The sequence below is a fragment of the Hylobates moloch genome, unplaced genomic scaffold (assembly GCF_009828535.3).
Source record: "Hylobates moloch isolate HMO894 unplaced genomic scaffold, HMol_V3 SCAFFOLD_2, whole genome shotgun sequence".
NCBI lineage: Eukaryota > Metazoa > Chordata > Mammalia > Primates > Hylobatidae > Hylobates > Hylobates moloch.
In genome coordinates this window covers 127,548,560-127,571,797 of record NW_026652277.1, presented here as the reverse complement: position 1 = coordinate 127,571,797, position 23,238 = coordinate 127,548,560, and the positions used below count along the sequence as shown (strand labels likewise).

The 23,238-nt window shown below is 39.0% G+C and overlaps 1 protein-coding gene across 1 annotated transcript in view; it reads right to left on the bottom strand.

The window, feature by feature from the left end:
- Positions 1-23,238, bottom strand: part of FIG4 (FIG4 phosphoinositide 5-phosphatase) — a 136,946-nt gene that overhangs the window by 51,495 nt on the left and 62,213 nt on the right. Inside the window, exons 11-16 of the mRNA XM_032156486.2 lie at positions 19,049-19,182; positions 17,232-17,348; positions 15,456-15,501; positions 14,301-14,449; positions 12,566-12,732; positions 2,411-2,549 (exon numbers count right to left, since the gene is read on the bottom strand). Coding sequence (XP_032012377.1) covers positions 2,411-2,549; positions 12,566-12,732; positions 14,301-14,449; positions 15,456-15,501; positions 17,232-17,348; positions 19,049-19,182 — 752 coding nt within the window. The remainder of the gene's footprint in view (positions 1-2,410; positions 2,550-12,565; positions 12,733-14,300; positions 14,450-15,455; positions 15,502-17,231; positions 17,349-19,048; positions 19,183-23,238) is intronic.

Below are 23,238 nucleotides of genomic sequence, written 5' to 3'. Positions count from 1 at the left end.
AGACAGTAACAATACTAACACCTATTGTATTTGCTAGGTGCTAACCATTTATATGATCTCATCTGATTCTCAGAGAAAGCTGTAAGTTAGGTACTATTATTGTCTCTATTTTAATGATGTGGAAACAGAATGAGACCAGTTAAGTGACTTGCCCAAGGTCACCAGGTATTAACTGGAGGCAGGCTTTCCAGAGCCTGGCTACTTCAGTACAGGGTTTATTCTGTGTCAGACCTAGTATTAAGCACTTTTCATATATTTTCCCATTTAAGCCTCAATGACCCTGTGAGGTATGTATAGTCATCTCCATTTTACAGGTGAGAAAATGAGGCTGAGAGGTTAATGGGTCGCAGGCCACACACACTTGCAGAAATTCCAACTCAGCTCTACGTGAGCCTGAGCTCCATGCTCTTGTCCTGTTGCTGCCTCTGGGTAAACTGTTCATTTCTTTCGAGAATTGTAATGCTGCTTTAACTGTCAGCAAAATAACCTGTATAGGTGGGTGACACTAGAAAGTTTTTTTAAAAACCCACTGAAATTTATCTTACAGTATTTATAAAAATTGTTTATGCACAGTATCAATTCCCTCTTCCCCTGACACCAAAAAATAGTTTTCAGAATTTTGACATTCTAGAGGGAAAAAAAACCAAACAAACAGAAAAAGGAGATCTAAATCAACTGAGTAAGCCGTATTATCTACTTCGATACAATTTTATTTTCAGTGGTAGGCTTAGAGCTGAGTCTCACTGAATCATCTAACTGAATAATCTTAGCCAAGACATTATCTCTGCACCTCAATTTCCTTTTTTAGAAAATGGGGATGTAATACCAGCTTCCTTTTATTCCCACATATAAACTCCCAAACCCCCTGCCTTCGTTATGTAACTCAAGGTGAGAAAGGGGTTTAAATTATGCTTTTAATACATAGCTAATTTCTGCAGTGGAAAATTGAGTTATGGCTGTTCCCAAGCTGTATCTAAATAGCTTCAATATTTTAAAGTAATAAAAAATTTCAGAAAATCAACCATATTTACCTATAGTTAACTGTCATCAGTAAATATAAATATAGGTATTTATACCCATCTCTCAACAAATAAAGTTTCAAATTTTTTAACAGCAAAAATTCATATAAACAATATTTTATTAATAATAAATTTAATGTAAAAATTAGCAGTGCTCCATTTATAGGGACAGTAAGCTCAAGTATTAAGTTGGTTATTCTAATAATATGCATTGATAAGAATAAATTTGAGAAACATACAAACTCTGAGACCTTCCAAATACTTTAAATATTCCTGAAGCAACACAGAACTTAATAACAACTGCAAGAAGCCAGGCGTGGTGGCTCATGCCTGTAATCCCAGCACTTTGGGAGGCCAAGGCGGGCAGATCACGAGGTCAGGAGATCGAGACCATCCTAGCTAACACGGTGAAACCCCGTCTCTACTAAAAATACAAAAAAATTAGCTGGGCGTGGTGGCGGGCACCTGTAGTCCCAGCTATTCGGGAGGCCAGGCAGGAGACTCTGCCTCGGTGAGGTGTGTCCAGGCATTTACATTTTCAGATAAGGAAAATAAGGCTTAGAGAGTTTAAATTACTTGACCCAGGTCACAGAACTGCAGAGATTCCAACTCAACTCTACCTGATCCTGAGGCTCACACCACAGAGCATCACACTAAACTGCTTCGGGTAAACTGTTTGTTTCTTCTGAGAATATTATATTACCAATTTAACTGTACTCGAAATAACCTGTACTGGCAAGTGACTCAAGCATGTGAGTGGTGGGGACATGAAAGTGGCTATCTGATGCTAGCTAGTAGCACTGCTCTAGCTTCCCGTCTTTCCAGTGTCACTGAGACTGGTTGTTCCCTGGAGGAGAGAATATTGGAATTACAAGGTACATGCTGCTTAGCTGTCACACTTGAAAAATCTAAGACCGACTCTCTGCATCTTAGAGTCCTTGAGAGTTTCAAGTTTGTAGGAAACACTCAAAGATGATACTGTTGGTTTGCTTTAGTGGAGCTACAACTTCTGTTTAACAATGAAGTTCTGAAACTTCATATCTTAGAGAAAATGCAAAACAACAATTGCTAATCACATTTTCCCCAACCTACTATCAGGACATCAATATTACGGAACTCATGGCAAGCATGTGGCCAAACTGACTGCTTTATGCATGGGAGGATCGATACGCCATTCTCCATGATGTGCTTCCTTCCCATTGCATGCCTGTATCAAAACACCTCATGTACCCCATAAATATATACACCTACTACGTACCCACAAAAAATTTTAAAAATTAAAAAAAAATAAAACTGACTACTTTAGCCTATGATTTCTCAAAATGAAAAGTATCTCATATTCAAAATAACACCAAATGGGAGTTTATATTACAGACTAGGAAGAAAAGTACCTTCTTCTTGTTGGCAAAAGTCTCATGGTATTTTTGTGATGCAAATAAAAATCTGTTGGGAGCTCCCAGAGATGAGGTTTCCCCTCGGTGGGATGGAAAACTCCCAGGAAGAGATTAATGGAATCTTGTCTATCAGCATCTAAAAAGCAAAATATATATTTCAGAAAATCCATTACCGATGTATATAACTCAAGAGAATATTTTCTTAGGAGGACAGTGGTACAAAAGTAGTATTTATACTTCAAATACATACAAATACAAATACTTCATACACACACACATAAGTTACCAAGATTTGGAGCAGAATTAAAATCTTGCTTCAAAATGTTTCCTCTTTGGTCCATACCTCTCATAAAATATACAGATGATAGCGAACATAAACTGCTTGTTGAATTTGGAGGCACTTAAACATCTTTAAGAACTCAGATAGTAAATACCTTAGATAGCAATTTTATTTTTAAAATGAAAATACATCCTCAACATTTGTTATTTTACCTGAAGTAAATGTATCTTCACTTTATTGCAAAGACAAGCAGAGACTTCAGAGACAAATAAAATGACCCAATTTCTATCCATATTCTGTTGCACAACCTTGAACAAGTCAGTTTCATTGTCTCCACTTTTAATCCTTGAAAAGATACTCTCCCTTTCTTTAACAGAGACAATGTTTACAACACATTTTGTCCCTGTCAGCTGTGAGCCTGGCCCATTCTCTTTTGTGGTTGAAAATGAAGGCAGAGAAGGCACATGATAACAGCCTCATTCTAACTATTCAAGCATTCCAAAATTACCTTTTAAACTATACTATGAAGTAACAAAACTGACTCTGTGTATTTTTTACTTCCTCTTCCTTTTCCTAATTATCTTTTGGTAAAAATGATAATATGCACTGAAGTGGTCTTATGAACCACCTATCCCATTCGACATTCTCCTCCCTAGTGTCCTTCATTCTTTCTCCTCATTTCCTTCTTTCCATTCTTGTCTCAGAGCCCTGTATATTCAAGTTTGTGGCAGACATCCACAATATAAATAATAACCTCTTTCCAAAAATGAGCATAGAACTAAAAAGACAGCACAGTAGAAATGACTGCATTTGTAACAAAGTAACATTATTGTAAAATCAATTTTCTTCCAACAGTTATAGTGAACAAGATATATCTGAAATTAGCAACATTGTTCTCATTGGGTTATTTGATCATTACAGCAAAACTAAATGAATGAAATATGAAATACGGTACATCAAACATGTATTTCAGATATTAGACAGGAAGCATTCCATTAAAACAGCACTTACCTTTCAGGCTAAAAGTAATATATAAAAAGGGACATGTTTATATGCTGAGCACATTTGGGGGCTTTCTTTGCACTTGTTGAGAGAAAACATCAAGCATTAAATAATGCATACATTACTGCCCCAATTTGTACCCTCTTTACATAATACAAAAGTAAACATGATGCTCTCATGGTAATTACATTCTTTATGCTTCTTAAATAGCCTTAATAGCACTTAATAGTTCATTCTACGTAGTACCTCAAAATATCTTAATATAATCTAGAGAAGCTTTCCACTTTTCAGCCACGTTTTCGAGTTTCTTTCATCCTTTAACAGCAGTTACCTTTAATTTTTAGCAAGTATGGTAAAATGTAAGATGTGAGAAACAGCCAAAAAAAGAATATTCTTTCAAAGGATCATAAAGAAGCGTTTTTGGAAGTACTGCTGCTGTAACTGAAAATACATGTATGATGTTTACAGTCACTTCCTAAGCTTGAGATATAAAGCCAGCCCTAATGAGCCCAAGGATCTTCTCCTGGCTACTTCTGACTGCAAATAAAACAATCACCTCCAGAAAGATAATGGTACTCTGGATATGAACAAGGGTTTAAAACTGGTAGGCTCTCTGCGGTTGTGCATAAGAGGGCAAAACGATTAGCCACTTTTATGTTTAATTGTGCTTTAAGGGAAAAAAGAATATGCGCCATTCAAATACCATTCAAACAGGTTAAACATTAGCCAATTTTACTACTCACTATATTTAAATAGATCAGGTTTAAATATAACAATTCTTTTTAATTAGAGAAAAAAATTCATTTTTGAACTCAAATAGCTCTTATTCTAATATTAAGTTTATGATACAGTGTCCTCTGAAATCATCAATGAAAGGAGGAAGTATTATTCAATAAACAGTACAGTAGTATTGGGGTGGGGGCAGAAGGGACAATGATGTTAGACCCCTACCTTACATCAGACATTGAAATAAATACCAACTAAATGTAGGAAAGACACAGATTAACCCCTAATAGAAAAAAAGGTACACACAATTTTCAAAAGAAACAGAAACAGCCAATGGATATATAAAAATCCAACTTCACTAGTTATCAAATAATGCAAATTAGAACAACATACCATTTTCTGCCGTTAAGTTGGCAAATACATTTCAAAATAGGCACTCCCATACTCTGCCAAGGGGAACATTAACTGTTACATCCTTTCTGAAAGGCGATTTGGCAAATATATATCTATATAATATATAGATAGATATTTTAAGCACTAAAAATTATTTTTACCCTCTGACCTAATAAATTTGCTTCTGAACTTTTCATAAGATCAAAATATGCAAAAAGGTATATGTTCAAAGATGTTTGTTCAGAACAACTCTAAATGCACAAAGCAAATAACTAAATTATGATGCTTCTCAAAGATAGAGTCCCATAGGGCTACTAAAAATCATGTTATAGAAGAATATTTAAGGTTATAAAGATTCGTTACATTATCTAAAAGAGCAAAAGCGGATTATAAATTACAGGTATAGTAAAACCAGAAGGATCATGTTCTCCTAAATATACAAGTGGCTATCTCTGGAAGGTAGGGATCATATGATTTATTTGTGAGCCATTCTGTACTTTGTATAATTAACATATATTACTTTAGTAGTTGAAAAAAATGGCCAGGCATGGAGGCTCATGCCTGTAATCCCAGCACTTTGGGAGGCCGAGGCAGGCAGATCCCTTGAGCTCACAAGATTGAGACCAGCCTGGGGAACATAGGGAGATTCTGTCTCTACAAAAATAATAAAAAATACGAGCTGGGCATGGTGGCACACACCTATAGTCCCAGCTACTTGGAAGGCTGGAAAGAGGGAGCATCACTTGAGCCCAGGAGTTAGGAACCAGCCTGGGCAACATAGGGAGACCCTATCTCTACAAAAAAATAAAAATAAATAAACAAAAATTAGACGGGTGTGGTCCCAGCTACTCAGGAGACTGAGGTGGGAAAATCACTTGAGTCTGGGAAGTCAAGGCTGCAGTAAGCTGTGATAGCACCACTGCACTCCAATCTGGGTGGCAGGGTAAGACATCACTCAAACAAACAAACAACAAGAATAGCAAACCCCTGCAGCCATCCAGATAACAGTGGGTGGCTGTGGCTGTGTGGACTAGCGTGTCGGAAGTAGGGATGAAACACAGAAGATATTATTTTGGAGGTATAACCAACAAGATTTGTTGATAGATGGGATTGGGGAACAGTGATGAGGAAAAGAAATAATGCAGGGAGAATTCCTACGTTTTCTGAATTGATCAATGGGTATTGAAGTAGAAAAAACAAGTAGAGAAATGGACTTGAGACAGAGTCAAGAGTTTCTGTCTCAGAAATGGTAAGTTTGTGATTTTGTTAGATATCTGTGGTAGGAAGAAATTTGGCCCCCAAGACCTTTGCTCCCTAGTATCATACCACAAATATTTTCTACTACATGGCAAAAAGGACTTTGCAGATGTAATTAAGGTTACTTATCATCAACTGCAAGATAGAAAAATCCTAAATCATCTGGTTGGGTCCACTGTAATCACATTAATCCTTTAGAGGCTGAAGAGGAAGGCAGGAGGGGAAGGCAGAGAGATTTGAAGCACAAGATGTATTTGGTGCACTGTGGTAGGCTTTAAAATAGAGCAGGCCACAAGCCAAGAAATGCAGCAGCCTCTAGGAACTGAAAGTGACCCCCAGCCAACTGCCAGCAAGGACATGGGACATCAGTCCAATAGCTGCATGGAATTCTGCCAACAATAAGAATGAGCCAGGAAGCCTCCGGGTAAGAGCCCAGGTCAGCTGACATTTTGACTTCATGTTAATGTCACGTGACATCATTTTTACTCTAGTCTTGTGAGACCCTAAGCAGGGAATACAGCTCGGTAATGCTGTGTCCATAGACTTCTGATCCTCAGAAACTCTAAGATAATGGGTATTGTTTTAAACCACTGAGTTTGTAGTAATTTGTCATGGCAATGATAAAAAACTAATTCAATGGCCGGGCATGGTGGCTCATACCTATAATCCCAACACTTTGGGAGGCCAAGGCGGGCAGATCACCTGAGGTCGGGAGTTCAAGACCAGCCTGACCAACATGGAGAAACCCTGTCTCTACTAAAAATAAAAATCAGCCAGGGGTGGTGGCACATGCTTGTAATGCCAGCTACTCGGAAGGCTGAGGCAGGGGAGTCTCTTGAATCCAGGAAGCGGAGGTTGTGGTGAGCCGAGATCGTGCCATTGCACTCCAGTCTGGGAAACGAGCAAAACTCCATCTCAAAAAACAAAAAACAAAAAAACTAATTCAATATCCCAGAGGAGATGCTAGGTAGACATTTAGATAAATGAGTCTGGAGTTCATGAGAAGTTAAAGTTAGAGATAAAAATCTGAGTGATAAATGCACAGTGGTCAAAAGCTGAATGTGATATCCCTAGGACAAAACTGGAAAAAAAGAAGGGTTTAGAAACACGGCAGGGGAAGTCAAAATAGGAGACTGAGACTCTCTCCTATTGAGAGAGATCTCAATATCCCACTGAGCGATCTCACAAAGTGAAGTTTAAGAAAGAGGAAGTGGTCAACTGTGACGAAAGTTGTTGAAAGGTTGAGTAAGATGGAGTTAGAAGAGTAAACATTAGATTTGGCAAATGTGGGAATTGCTGGTAACCTGGACAAGCACAGTTTCAGTGTCATGGCAGGGCAGTTGCCAAGTGGAGCAGGTGGAGAGAACAGGGTGGAGACAACCCTTTCAAGAGGTTTTGCTCATGAGAGCAGAAAAATAGGACTATGGTTTGAGGGGCACGTGGGATTAGGAATAGCTGGAAAGGGTGGATGGAAAACGCTAAGGTATGCTTTTATGTTAATGGCAATGATGCACTAGAGACGGAGAAACTGATGATGTACAGCAACAAGCATATAGTTAGGGAACACAAGAAGGCATGGGATTCAAAGAAAAAGGCAAGGCTTGACTTAAGATGGAGCAGGGCCACCACAAGCATGGTAATACAATATAGGGTAGAAAATATGGGTGCAGAAATGGACGCCCTCTGCGTTTGATGGTAAGAATTAGAGGAAGTCCTGGCTAACACGGTGAAACCGCGTCTCTACTAAAAATACAAAAAATTAGCCAGGCGCGGTGGCAGGCGCCTGTAGTCCCAGCTACTCGGGAGGCTGAGGCAGGAGAATGGCATGAACCCGGGAGGTGGAGCTTGCAGTGAGCAGAGATAGCGCCACTGCACTCCAGCCTGGGCTACAGAGCAAGACTCCGTCTCGAAGGAAAAAAAAAGAAAAAAAAATTAGAGGAAGTTCCCTTCCAATAACTTATTTTCTCACTGAAGCATGAAGCAAGGTCATCAGATGAAACTGAGGTGTTGTAGCTTTAAGGAGAGAGGACAAGTTATGAAATAGTCATTTTGGAGAGTGGAAGAATGAACTTACTATGGAAATGTCACAGGACAGTCAGTTGTCCTTTGGAGAACTGTAGTCTGTTTAAGAGTAATAAGTTACAAACTTTTCTCTTGCCATGTATAACTGCTTTGGTTGCAGAAGAGGTGAAAGAGTTGGGCTTTAACAAAAGTTACCAAGGGTGTTAAAACAAACGTTATTAAAACAAAACATTTTTCCAACTGTTTTATTTCTCCTATTGCAAAATACAGCTTATTAACTCACAATCTGCTGTTTGAAGGATAACCTCATAAGGCTATCTCACTATTCTTGATAAATTAAAATGTTCTCAGCATGTTCCCTTTGATGTTCCTCTTTCAGCAGTGAGCAGAAAGGGGAAGAAACTGCTGGCAGTCCTTTAGAGTACTATCATAATGCCAGGTGAAGCCACCTCAGCACCATCTTCTGGGATCACTGCCTTCCACGCATGATAAGCTTTGAAATCCTGACCCTGTGATACGGTTTGGATATTTGTCTCTGCCGAACTCTGGTGTTGAAATGTAATCCACAATGTTGGAGATGGAGTCTGGTGGAAGGTGTTTGGGTTGATGCACTCCTTGCGATAGTGAGTTCTCAAGAGATCTGGTTATTTAAAAGTGTGTGGCACCTCCTTCCCCTCACCCCTTGCCATGTGAGACACCTGCTCCCCCTTCTTCTGCCAGGATTAAAAGTTCCCTGAGGCCCCCTCCCCAGAAACTGAGAAGATAATGGCACCATGTTTCCTGTACAGCCTGCAAAATCATGGGCCAATTCAACCTCTCTTCTTTATGAAATTACTCAGTCTCAAGTATTTCTTTATAGCAATGCAAAAACGACCTAACACACCTTGGGAGCTTTTCTCTTTAGATCCCTGTTGAGAATATGATTCCCCTCCATGCATGCACACACACATTCACTACATTTAAATTATGCACACGCATGTGGGTGTACATATTTATATTAGGCATATATATATATGCACACACACACATATATATACAGCAGATCTATTATTAACTGCTGTAGGTTTCTTATCTTTTTTTAATAATAGGATTTAAATTCAACAAGCTTCAGCAAGAAAATCCAGGCTTAAAAATTTGCATTTAAAAAAAAAAATAGAAAGAGCTTAGCAAGGCCCTTAAGGGAATTAAAAGCTCTCCCTAACATCTGAAGAGATACCTATGCTTTCCCTGTAAAGCATCCTCCAACTCCCTATGTAACTAGTTATACTAAAAACTAAAAGGTGCTTCCTAGACCAACATGCATGCTAGCATGTGAAGCCTCAAGAACAGTTTTTAAAATGAATAGAAAAAAGGGTCAGGTGAGTTGACCCCATAGTATCAGTCCATCCACATAAACCAAGGGTAAAATTCCTAATAACCTAATTTCACTATTCTAGTTGCTTTTGTTTGCTTGTTTTTTGAGAGAGAGTCTCACTCTGTCACCCAGGCTAGAGTACAACGGAACGATCATAGTTCACTGCAGCCTCGAACTCCTAGGCTCAAGGGATCCTCTGCCCTTGGGCTCCCACATAGCTGGGACTACAGGTATGCACTACCATGCCCGGTTAATTTTTGTATTTGTTGTAGAGATGGGATCTCACTATGTTGCCCAGGCTGGTCTCAAACTCCTGGGCCAAGCAGTCCTCCTGTCTTGGTCTCCCAAAGTGCAGGATTACAAGTGTGAGCCACTGTGCCCAGCGCTTTTTTTTTTTTAATCTAATTAATCAGTATGTTCCTGCCTAGCCCAGAGGCATAACACGAGAAGACTGATTAAGTTGTGCAAAGTTGTCTTGAGTGGTTTAAAGAAAATTCTTCTGTATTGTCACCATTATATAATACCCATTGTAATTTAAAAATAAGTTGTACATCCCAATGACACCATGCTTCTTAAAATAAAGAAGCCTGTTTTAGCCACATTATTCATAAAATCATTCCTTTCATAGTAGCTCCTCTTTCAGTTGTGCATAATTTTGCCTTACCTTTCCATTTGTGCACATCATTTTCTCAGACTATCTTTATCTTTTATATTACTCCTTTCTTTTTTAAACATGGACAGCTACACAGTCATTCTGTCTATCCTCTATTCTTATTGAAAAGCACATTACACTCAGGAGGCTGAGGCAGGAGAATCGCTTGAACCCGGGAGGTGGAGTTTGCAGTGAGCCAAGATTGAGCCACTGCACTCCAGCCTGGGGACAGAGCAAGACTCCCTCTCAAAAAAAAAAAAAGCACATTACTTGATCCTTAAGCATCAATAATGACCCCTATTACAGGGACAATGATCACAGGAGAGGGCAAAAGAACAGATGCCCTTTTTCATGGTGATATACACCCTGAGGGATATGTACATATTAGCACATGACAGAAGTAGCCGGTGAGGATTCTCCTCTCTGGGTTTTCGGAGGGAGCATGGCCCTGTCAACACTTAGATTTCAGACTCCTAGCCTCCAGAAATGCAAGACAATACATTTCTACTGTTTTGAGCCACTGGTTTGTGCTGTTTTGATACAGCAGCCCTAGGAAATGGATGTGGATTTCCCGTGTGTGTGGTCAGGGGCACCTATGATTTGCTCCTGACCAAAGAAATATGGCATCGATGACGGGATGTCACTCCCATTATTAAATTACATTTATAAGACTCAGTCTTGCTAGCACACTCATCCTATTGTCAGCTGTGAAGAAGCACGCTGCTATGAGTCCTACAGCCACAAGGAACTGAATTCTGCCAACACGTGGGCTGGGAAGTGGTTCTTTCTCAATGGCAGCCTTGAGAGACCCTAAGCAGGGGACCCAGTTAAGTTGTGCATAAATTTCTGATGCACAGAACTTGTGAGATAATGCATGTGTACTGTTTTAAGCTGCTACATTTATAGTCATTTGTTACACAGCACAGAAAACTAATACAGTTGGACAGGAGCATAAGAGACCAGCTTTGCAAACTCTCTGGGCCTAGAAAATGTGGACAGCTGACTCTTATGGATGCTTTCCCAGATGCTTCTGAAGCTGCCAGCGCTGGGGACTCTCTTACAATTCCCTTTATCAGGCAGTTTCTTGTAACTTCTTCCTTGGCTCCTTAGGTATCCAGTGTTTACCTCCTGGATCTTGCTGCGAAGGTCCCTCTGTCTTTCCAGGGGCCTTACTGGCCAGGACCCAGGCCAACCCCATGCTGGCACCCTCCTCCATGAGGCCCACATCCGGTTACCAGTCAACACTGAAGTATCCTTTGGCCCACCCAACTGGAGGAATGCAGACAGTTCCCAATGTGGCACACTCTCCTCAGCCCATCCCTCTGCTTCAGATCTGCTGTGCAACAGTCCAAGGCCTACATGCTGGGTCTCTTCAACAGCAGGATACCACGTCAAGCTCACCCAGAGTCCTGTTGAAGCCCACTCTCTTTTCACCGAGGGTGGGTGTTATTGCAGTTCACTCCTAAGGACCTTTTTTTTTTTTTTCCTGAGACAGAGTTTTGCTCTGTCGCCCAGGCTGGAGTGCAGTGGCACGATCTCTGCTCATTGCAAGCTCTGCCTCCTGGGTTCACGCCATTCTCCAGCCTCAGCCTCCCGAGTAGCTGGGGCTACAGGCCCCTGTCACCACGCCTGGCTAGTTTTTGTATTTTTTTTAGTAGAGATGGGGTTTCACCATGTTAGCCAGGATGGTCTCGATCTCCTGACCTCGTGATCCGCCCGCCTCGGCCTCCCAAAGTGCTGGGATTACAGGCATGAGCCACCATGCCCGGCCCCAAAGACCTCTTTACTAATCTTCTTCTCCATATTTTGTAAACTTTTCTATCCTTAATCCGGTACAAGGGCTGAAGACTCATGAAATCAATCACTGAGCACCTCCTTCATAAATTCTGTGCATGGGGGTTTGTCTCACAATCACTTTGGTCTGTGATATCTATTGTATTGGCAATTCCATCAGAATGGAGGCAGGAGAAGCACCATTTCAACACCCGTTACATGTAGTATTCACAAGTCATAAAACAGTAGAATTTAATGAGTATAATTTAGTGCTAATATCACAATTTGTTTCTAGTTGACATTTAAAAAATTCAGTGATATTTACACTCTTAGACAATTGTCGAGACTTTGAACCCTATTTAAAAAAATGACTCAACACCCTCAAAGAATTTTATCTATATATTGCAAGCAGAAAAATAGAAAGAGACAGAAGCCAAGGAATTAAAGTGTGTTGCATTATATAAAAACTCTAATTATGGGTGCCAAAATGCAAAAGTGTCCTATTTAAAATACAAATGTTTATTCATTCATTTATTGGACAAATATTTACTGAGCACCTTCTAAGTGACAGACTGTTTTATTTAAACTTTTAAAATATTTAATTTTAATTTTACTGAGCCAGATAGCTTTAAAAAACGTATAAAAAATGCACTTCGGAGTAAGTCTTAAAAATAGCTATTACTTCAGAATTACCTGAAAAAGCATTGCTGTAATATCTAGACAGGGTTTGCATGATGTCTTTTGAGTGCTGAGTCCATGGTGCTATCTTTCTGTAGGTTTTCACACGATGAACAAGTTGAGAACCACCATACTGAAGGGATAGCGTATCACCATGATCTTCATAGAGTTCCTCAAATAACCTAAAAAAAGAAAAACCCATATTAAAGAATTTCACTAAAATCAAAGCACAAGTTATTCCCTTAGCCAACTCCAAACAAGTCTTATACTTCAAAAATTCCTCTGAGCCTTTCAAGTTAGATTCTTCAACATCTTGCAAATAAATGCAAACGCTAATATATTTTAGAGTGATATTCCAGTAAATACCAAAGCCATAGAAAACACTAAAATGGAAGCAGGGGCACCAAAAACATGGCCCACCAAAGACAGACCAGGTTGTTTCTAACCATACTTAAAGACTCCTAACTTTCTGCAGCCTGCCAGAGCAATTCACCTCCCGTAACAGAATGTACTGTGCTCTCTGAATTGCCTCTGAAAAAAGAATATGCTCCTGTCACAGTGTCAGTCCATTTGAGCTGCTGCAACAAGACACCATAAACTGGGTGGCTTATAAACAGCAAACATTTCTCACATTTCTGGAGGCTGGGAAGTACAAGATCAAGGAGCTGGTATATGTAGTGTCTGGTGAGGGCCCATTTCCTAAATCACAGATGGTCTTCTCACTGTGTCCTCACATGATAGAAAGGGCAAGCTAGCTCTCTTCAGTCTTTTATAATAAGGACACTAGTCCCAGTCATGACGGTTCCTCTCAGCTCTACTCATTTTCCAAAGGTCCCACCTCCTAATACCATCCGTTTGGGGGGTTAGGATTTCAACATATGAAGTTAGGGAAGACACAAACATTCAGATCACAGCAGACTAAGAAATCATATTCTTTCTTAGATACATACTTTTGAAACTTGTGTTTCTTCAAGTGTCTGTTAATATTTCCAGTGCAGTGATATCTGTTGGTGTGGCCATTTGTAAACTGATTACTTTCCTCAGCTGAGCCTTTATGACAATTTCCGATGACCAGTATCAGCTATCATTAATGTATTTTCAAAAAATAATACTTCATGGACTGTCACAGATCCAATAGACAGTGAAGAAATAGTAATCCTTAATGAAAAATCAATCTTTTATACATCTTAGATTTTTAGTATGTATGAAGACACAGTACTCTTTTTAAAAATGCCATCTGGATTTGTTTTAAAACAATGACCACTAGTTTGTCTAAGTACTTTGGATTTATCTAAAGAATGTGGTGTTTATTCATAATTAACACAAGCAAAAACAACAACAACAACAAAAGAAAAACCCAAAGCCCAAACCATGGCAAGAATACACAAATTTTTAACAGAAATATTTATTCCAAGACACCAAGAACATCCACTGGGGAAAGGACATCCTCTTCAACAAATGGGTGCTGGGAAAATTGGATATTCATATGCTGAAGAATGAAACTGAACCCCTGTCTCTCATCGTATACAAAAACCAACTCAAGACAGATTAAAGACTTAAACATAAGACCAAAAACTATAAAACTACTAGAAGAAAATATAAGAAAAACAGAATTAGTTTGAATAATGTTTTCTAGCAACATAATTTTTGAGAAGCTAAAAGTAGAAACACTTTCATAAAAAAATCTTATTAGTAACCAGGTTTGCCTACTGCCATTATCAGCATTCAAATAGCAAAAAATAAGACTTACCTAACTGCATCTGTATCAAACTGTAGATTAGGTTTGTCAATCAGTCCCAATGAATACAGCTGATAGGCCAGAGCACATTTTCCCACCATAAACTGTGCTGTGTTGGTGCGATCTAAACAGTCCACACAGTTGGTTCGAAGGATGCCAGTCTAAAGAGAAACACCTTAAGATTTTCAACCATTATTCCATCACCAAAGAACTTCCATACTACTTTAGATTTCTTTAAGAAGAAAAAAAAAAAAAAAAAAAAGTCTGTGGGCAGGTGTTATTCCTGAACAAATATTATTCAGTTTTATGTAAAGTCAAAATAATGAAGAACATGTTTAAAGTTGCATAAGGTTATATATTGCTGTAACAGCATCATTAAATCTTCTGGTCTATATTTGAATTTACTTTGTTAGTTTAACAAAATAAAACAAATAGCTAACAATTTCTACATGTACCAATTAGCAAAATACGGGCTTTTTTCTGACCCATCTCCTTATTATACAACCTAAATATTCAGTGGTTAGGGCCATATCATTCCTAAAGCATAGTTAACATATATAGTATACACACTTGGCTTCTTTTCCAAAGTCACTCTGATTTATTCTTTTCATGTTCCTGTTTGTGTTTCTATTTCCAGTAATAACATTTAATATATAGAAAAAATCCATAGGACATATTATTTCAGCTACACATTTTTTTTTTTTTCTTTTTGATACAGAGTCTTGCTCTGTCACCCAGGCTGGAGGGCAGTGGCATGATCTCGCCTCACTGCAACCTCCGCCTCCCAGATTCAAGCGATTCTCCTGCCTCAGACTCTCGAGTAGCTGGGACTGGAGGGGCATGCCACCAAGCCTGGATAATTTTTTGTATTTTTAGTAGAGACAGGGGTTTCACCATGTTAGCCAGGATGGTCTCTATCTCCTGATCTTGTGATCTGCCTGCCCCGGCCTCCCAAAGTGTTGGGATTACAGGCGTGAGCCACCGCGCCCAGCCAGCTACACATTTTTCATAAGCATTAAAGACTAGAAGTAAGCCTTTTAACAATCATTCTCAAATAATAATTCTGCATTAAATAAGATACAGGTCTCTCCACGATTGCTTACAGAAAACATACAGTACACAATGGATACAGATTCCATTAATTACGAATTATAATATTGTGTATACCTGCAGGCGACCAGTGGGAATCACACATCCTCCTAGTTCATTCCACCTATGTTTAAAAATAAACACTTTTAAAAAACTTAATGGCAGAATAAATATGTATTTTCGGTACCAGCTCCTTGTTAAGAATCATAGAATTAAAGTAATAGAGCTGAAGGCTCCTGAAAAATCAGCTGATCCTGCCTACTCTCATTCTTTCAGGTAAGTGAACATGCAAATGACTGAGGCAGACTGCTTACCACACTCTCCTCAAAGACAATCCAGGAAAGGGGCATTTTAATTTGCCCGAGTGCCCACTCTGGCATTTTGTTACCCATGCTCAACCAAAATCTCCCTTGCCTTCATTCAAACCCAATTCCTGTTTGTCTCTATACACATGAATAATAATTGTAGGGCATCTTTCTAATAAAATCTTCCAAGCCTTAGCCTTCCCAACTCAACATTAGGATTCTCTACCTCCCCCAGCTTTTATTCATGGAGGCTTTGTTATATTTCTTTGGTTGGTTTTGCAGATTTCCGTTTAGAGACTACTTATTTTCTCCATGTGCAATGAATACATAGGAATATGTTTTGTTATGAAATACTATAGATGATAATATTTTAATTATTTAAAAGAAGGTGCTGTGCAGAAAAGAGTTAACCTAACAGGACTAACTGCTATCCTTAGAAAGTCCTGCTTATAAGGTTGGCCCTTGGCCAATGTCTAGGAACTTAAATTTCAGGAGGGTTTCCACCATTCCCAGAACTGGTAAGAGTGACTCACTGTGCTGAAATGGTTTGTAGAAATATATGGTTTTTCCTGATATCTTCTTTCCCTCTGGAAGTCAAGAATTTTGGTATATGCCAGGCAGAGGCTGCCTATGTGACCAGCCTCCAGTAAAAAAACAGAGTCTCCAACATGCTTCCTTGGCTGGCAACATTTCACCCATGCTTCACAACCTGTTTCTTGGGGAATTAAGTGTGTTCTATGCAACTCCACTGAGGAGAAGACTCTGGAAACTTGTGCCTGGTTTCCTCTGGACTTTGCCCCTTTTGCCTTTTCCCTTTGTTAATGTCACTTTATATCCTTTCACCATAATAAATTATAGCCAGAATACAATAGGCGGAGTCCTTTCAGTTCTCCTAGTGAATCACTGAAATCTGGGAGTACTCTTGGGGGACCCCTGTCATGGGTACCCTAAAATTCAAACAATAAACAAGTGCAAACAATGCAAACTATAACAAAGGGATTACTTCCAAAGACATGTATACTAGTAGTTAGTTCTTTTTTGCTGTCTTATGATTGTAGTTAACTACATTAACTGAAAATAAAATGCCATAAATACACAGTATTGGTTTCTTAGAAGATAAAGCATAAATCTTTGATCTGAAGAAGCTCCCAAAATAGTAATAAAAGATTTGTGAGGGAATAACTATAATACAGTAATACTATTTTTATAAAAATGTTAGTATGTAATCTATAAGAAAAAATATCTGTTCCTATTCAATACTGAAAAATAGAGTTCACTGTTGAAAATTTTACTTACAGAAATATTTTATGTAACATTTGTTCTATGAAGCAAGAGATGCAGAACCCATGGCTTACATCTCAAGGTATGTAGGTAACCACCAAAGGAATTCCCATGCGCCAGTGAACATTCAGTACTCAGTCATGTGAGCAGTGTGCCTCCCCCCAGGACTAAATTCATCCAATTTCCAAGCAGTACAAATTGCTCTATTTAGAATACCCATAAGAGCAAAAATCATGATTTATTATAAGTTTTAAAATACCATACATACTTTTCATCTGGCCGCAAAATGCTACAGTAAGAATCAGGGCGGTTTACAAAGAAACCTGTTTTCTTCACCACACTTTCTGCAATCACATTTAGTCGATCAAGAACATTACACAGCTTGCTGAGGAGAGAAGGAAGAATGAGAAAAGTGAGAAGAAGCCAAGTTTTAATATATATTTATCCTTATATCTAAAGCCAGTAAAGTCTATAGCAATGATAATTAAGGATGTAATTTCTAAAATCTCTTGGCTGGTACTTGATAGAAACATGTAACAACGTCTAGAATATAATATGTACTCAGTAACCAGCAACATTTGATGTGAAAGAAACACAAAAGACCTGCAACTTAATATCAAATATTGGTGATCCTTAATCTTGGCATATAACATCCCTGCCTGAGCTTTCTCCAAAGCCTTTCACTCCTCAAGAGTTGTCAAGTCAATATACATTCATAAAACGGCTGTGAAAAGAGCACCATGCACAGTGCAGGTGGCAGAGAAGAGAAAACTGGAAAATAACATGAATGGCAGCTGGGTGCAGTGGCTCACGCCTGTAATCCCAGCACTTTGGGAGGCCAGTGTGGGTGGATCATTTAAGGTCAGGAGTTCGAGACCAGCCTGGCCAACATGCTGAAACCCCATCTCCACTAAAAATATAAAAAATTAGCTGGGCGTGGTGGAGGGTGCCTATAGTCCCAGCTACTTGGGAGGCTAAGGCAGGAGAATGGCATGAACCCGAGAGGTGGAGTTTGCAGTGAGCCGAGATTGCGCCACTGCACTCCAGCCTAGGCAACAGAGTGAGACTCCGTCTCAAAAAACAGAAACAGAAACAAAAACAACAACAACAAAAAATTAGCCAGGCACGGTGGCCATGACTGTAGTCCCAGCTATTCAGGAGGCTGAGACAGGAGAATCGCTTGAACCCGGGAGGCAGAGTCTGCAATAAGCTGAGATTGTACCACTGCACTCCAGCCTGGGTGACAGAGCAAGACTATGTTTAAAAAATGATAATAAAAAAATAATATGAATGGCAACAACTTGTAACCAAACTTATACTCTGGGAAAGTGTGTGTGTATCTAACTGTATAAAATGACTCAGAAAAAAGTATAATAAGTACAAAACGATATAGTAACATTTTAAAAAATAAGACCTTAAGTAAACCTAGAGCTTGTATGATTGTGTAGTAAGTGAACAAAAAGACAATGCAAGATTTAACAAAAGTAAGTTCCTTAGAAGAGATGAGTTTTGAATCAGATCTTGAAAGACAAAAGAGAGGTGGGAAAGCATCCCAGGGAGGGTGAAGAATAGGAATGGAGGCTTAGGATAGGACTTTGGCTGCTACATTTGTGGCAGAGCATGAAAATTCAGTTTTCTGGAAGAGAACAGCCCTTGGGATAAATAAAAAGGGATCACATTCTGAAGCCAACCAGATGACGAGGCTTTGACATTACACTAAGGAGTTTGGATCTACTATATACAGTCAGGAATTATCACAGGTTCATCCATGAGTGACATCTGAGAAAGTGTTTAAATAGTGAGACAGAATGATATAGAAAAAAGTAAAACTAATGCCTTTAAGGAACAGTTGTAGAGATGTTCTGAAATGACTAGATATTTCAAACAATTGGCAAATGGTACATATGATAGGCAAAAGAAAGAAAATGTTTGGTTAGTTTCTCGATGCACTCAAAACAGCCCCTCAACAGGTTCATGAAGGAAATTAACAGGATAACATTTACTTTACCATAGAGGTCAGCTTCCTGTTACTTCTCATTACAAGAAAAGGAAATGATCATAGCCAGACAGATGAGTATCATTCACCTTTTGGTATACTTGGCCATGTCCCAGGGAATATAAACAATAGTGTGCTCAGGAGGCAAAAACTGGTTGAGATAGGTCACAGCAGCAACAAGTTCTTCACTCAGAATTCTTTCATGCTTTCTTTTCTCTCGTTCCTTTATCAAAAATTAAACATTTTCAGTGTTCTAATTCCCTTAAATCAGAGGAACAGGCTCAACATGTTTACTTTTAAGCTAAGCTAAGACAAAAAAATCCAAGTCTTAAATATACTAAAATGAAACCTAGCTACAATAATCATAAATAATAAAAACACAAAGAAATAAATGCTCCATTGGATTAAAGCGAACAGCTAATGAGCTTTGAAGATTCTAGGAGATCAGGTTTCTTCCTGGTACCCTCCCTGCACCCTGAGAAACCCAGCTTACCCCACATGGGCCATGACCCACACACTCCACACCCGACTCTGACAGAGGAGATCCCTCCCAAGGACCAGAAGAAGGGAGCCCCCAACTTTAGCCAGCTGGAGGCCAGAAAGAAGTCAACTGGTCTGGATGAACGATTCCCAAACTAGCACAGCAGAAAGCAGCTTCACAGCCTTCACAGGACTTCATAAATTAGACTTGCAAATACTCTGTGAGATAACCAAGACAGGCATTTCTTTTTCTTTTTACACTGTGGTTGAATGAATTGAGGTTGAGAGGCATTCATGGAACTAAACCTTGCCTTCTGCCTCCTTGCCTGGGGCATCTCTTTAGTTAGACACTGCACTGCCTCTCATTCAAGTGAAGCTAGTACTTTACTGTACAGTTCTGTGGTTGGAATGCTGACTCTGCCACTCACTAGCCATGTGACCTTGGGCAATGTTCTCAATTTCCCTAGGCCTCCATTTTTTCATCTGTCAAATAGGGTAAAAACAGTATCTTCCTTACAACATCAATGTGAGACTTAAAGGAGATAGAGCATGGTGAGTTTCTTTTTCTTTTTTTTTTTTTTTTAATACTTTAAGTTCTGGGATACATGTGCAGAACGTGCAAGTTTGTTACATAGGTATACACCTGCCATGGTGGTTTCCTGCATCCATCAGCCCAATATCTACATTAGGTAGTTCTCCTAATGCTATGCCTCCCCTAGCCCCCAACCCCCAACAGGCCCTAGTGTGTGATGTTTCACTCCCTGTGTCCATGTGTTCTCATTGTTCAACTCCCACTTACAAGTGAGAACATGCGGTGTTTGGTTTTCTGTTCCTGTGTTAGTTTGCTGAGAGTGATGGTTTCCAGCTTAATCCATGTCCCTGTAAAGGACATGAACTCATCCTTTTTTATGGCTGCATAGTATTCCGTGGTGTATACGCACCACATTTTCTTTATCCAGTCCATCACTGATGGCCATTTGGGTTGCTTTCAAGTCTTTGCTATTGTGAATAGTGCTGCGATAAACCTATGTGTGCATGTGTCTTTATAGTAGCATGATCTATAATCCTTTGGGTATATACCCAGTAATGGGATTGCTGGGTCAAATGGTATTTCTGGTTCTAGATCCTTGAGGAATCACCACAATGTCTTCCACAATGGTTGAACTAATTTACACTCCCACCAACAGTGTAAAAGCATTCCTACTTCTCCACATCCTCTCCAGCATCCGTTGTTTCCTGACTTTTAAATAATCGCCATTCTAACTGGCGTGAGATGGTATCTCATTGTGGTTTTGATTTGCATTTCTCTAATGACCAGTGATGATGAGCCTTTTTTCATATGTTTGTTGGCCACATATAAATGTCTTCTTTGAGAAGCGTCTGTTCATATCCTTTGCCTACTTTTTGATGGGGTATTTTTTTGTAAGTTTGTTTAAGTTCCTTGTAGATTCTGGATAGCAGCTGTTTGTGAGATGGATAGATTGCAACAATTTTCTCCCATTCTGTAGGTTGCCTGTTCACTCTGATGATAGTTTCTCTTACTGTGCAGAAACTCTTTAGTTTAATTAGATCCCATTTGTCAATTTTGGCTTGTGTTGCCATTGCTTTTGGTGTTTTAGTCATGAAGTCTTTGTCCATGCCTATGTCCTGAATGGTATTGCCTAGGTTTTCTTCTAGGGTTTTTATGGTTTTAGGTCTTACATTTAAGTGTTTAATCCATCTGGAGTTAATTTTTGTATAAGGAATAAGGAAAGGATCCAGTTTCAGTTTTCTGTATATGGCTAGCCAGTTTTCCCAGCACCATTTATTAAATAAGGAATCCTCTCCCCATTACTTGTTTTTGTCAGGTTTGTCAAAGATTAGATGGCTGTAGATGTGTGGTGTTATTTCTGAGGCCTCTGTTCCATTCCGTTGGTCTATATATCTGTTTTGGTACCAGTAACATGCTGTTTTGGTTACTGTAGCCTTGTAGTACAGTTTGAAGTCAGGTAGCATGATGCCTCCAGCTTTGTTCTTTTTGCTTAGGATTGTCTTGGCTATACAGGTTCTTTTTTGGTTCCATATGAAATTTAAAGTTTTTTCTAATTTTGTGAAGAAAGTCAGTGGTAGCTTGATGGGGATAGCACTGAATCTATAAATTACTTTGGGCAGTATGGCCATTTTCACAATATTGATTCTTACTATCAATGAGCACGGAATGTTTTTCCATCTGTTTGTGTCCTCTCTTATTTCCTTGGGCAGTGATTTGTAGTTCTCCTTGAAAAGGTCCTTCACATCCCTTTTAAGTTGTATTCTTAGTTATTTTATTCTCTTTGTAGCAATTCTGGATGGGAGTTCATTCATGATTTGGCTCTCTATTATTGGTGTATAGGAATGCTTGTGATTTTTGCACATTGATTTTGTATCCTGAGACTTCGCTGAAGTTGCTTATCAGCTTAAGGAGTTTTTGGGCTGAGACGATGGGGTTTTCTAAATATACAATCATGTCCTCTGCAAACAGAGACAATTTGACTTCCTCTCTTCCTATTTGAATACCCTTTATTTCTTTCTCTTGCCTGATTTTCTGGCCAGAACTTCCCATACTATGTTGAAGAGGAGTGGTGAGAGAGGGCATCCTTGTCTTGTGCTGATTTTCAAAGGGAATGCTTCCAGCTTTTGCCCATTCAGTATGATATTGGCTGTGGGTTTGCTATAAAAAAACTCTTATTATTTTGAGATATGTTCCATCAATACCTAGTTGAGAGTTTTTAGCATGAATAGGTGTTGAATTTTATCGCAGGCCTTTTCTGCATCTATTGAGATAATCATGTAGTTTTTGTCATTGGTTCTGGTTATGTGATGGATTATGTTTACTGATTTGCGTATGTTGAACCAGCCTCGCATCCCAGGGATGAAGCTGACTTGATCGTAGTGGAAGAGCAAACAAATTCAAAAGCTAGCAGAAAACAAGAAATAGCTAAGATCAGAGCAGAACTGAAGGAGATAGAGACATGAAAAACACTTTAAAAAATCAATGAATCCAGGAGCTGTTTTTTTGAAAAGACTAACAAAATAGACTATTAGCCAGACTAATAAAGAAAAAAAAGAAAAATCAAATAGACACAATAAAAAATGTTAAAGGGTAGATCATCGCTGATCGCACAGAAATGCAAAATACCATCAGAGATTAAACACCTCTATGCAAATAAACTAGAAAATCTAGAAGAAATAGGTAAATTCCTGGACACATACACCCTCCCAAGACTAAACCAGGAAGAGGTCGAATCCCTGAATAAACCAATAACAAGTTCTGAAATTGAGGCAATAATTAATAGACTACCAACCAAAAAAAGCCTGGTATCAGACAGATTCACAGCCAAATTCTACCAGAGGTACAAAGAGGAGATGGTACCATTCCTTCTGAAACTATACCAAACAACAGAAAAAGAGGGACTCCTCCCTAACTCATTTTATGAGGCCAGCATCATCTTGATACCAAAACCTGGCAGAGGCACAACAAAAAAAGAAAATTTCAGGCCAATATCCCTGATGAACATCGAGGCAAAAATCCTCAACAAAATACTGGCAAACCGAATCCAGCAGCAGAGCATGGTGAGTTTTTATAGAAGAGCTGGCATATGGGAAGTACCTTATAAAAATTTGCCATTTTCATTATTAACCTGATCAAGCCTTCACTTAGAAACAAAGAAAAACAATTAATTTCACAATAGTGAGACTGAAATGGTGTTAAGGCACTATTGTTGGCATCAAAATTAGACTGTGCTGTTTTCAATCATGGAGATTACTTTTCAATTGCCAT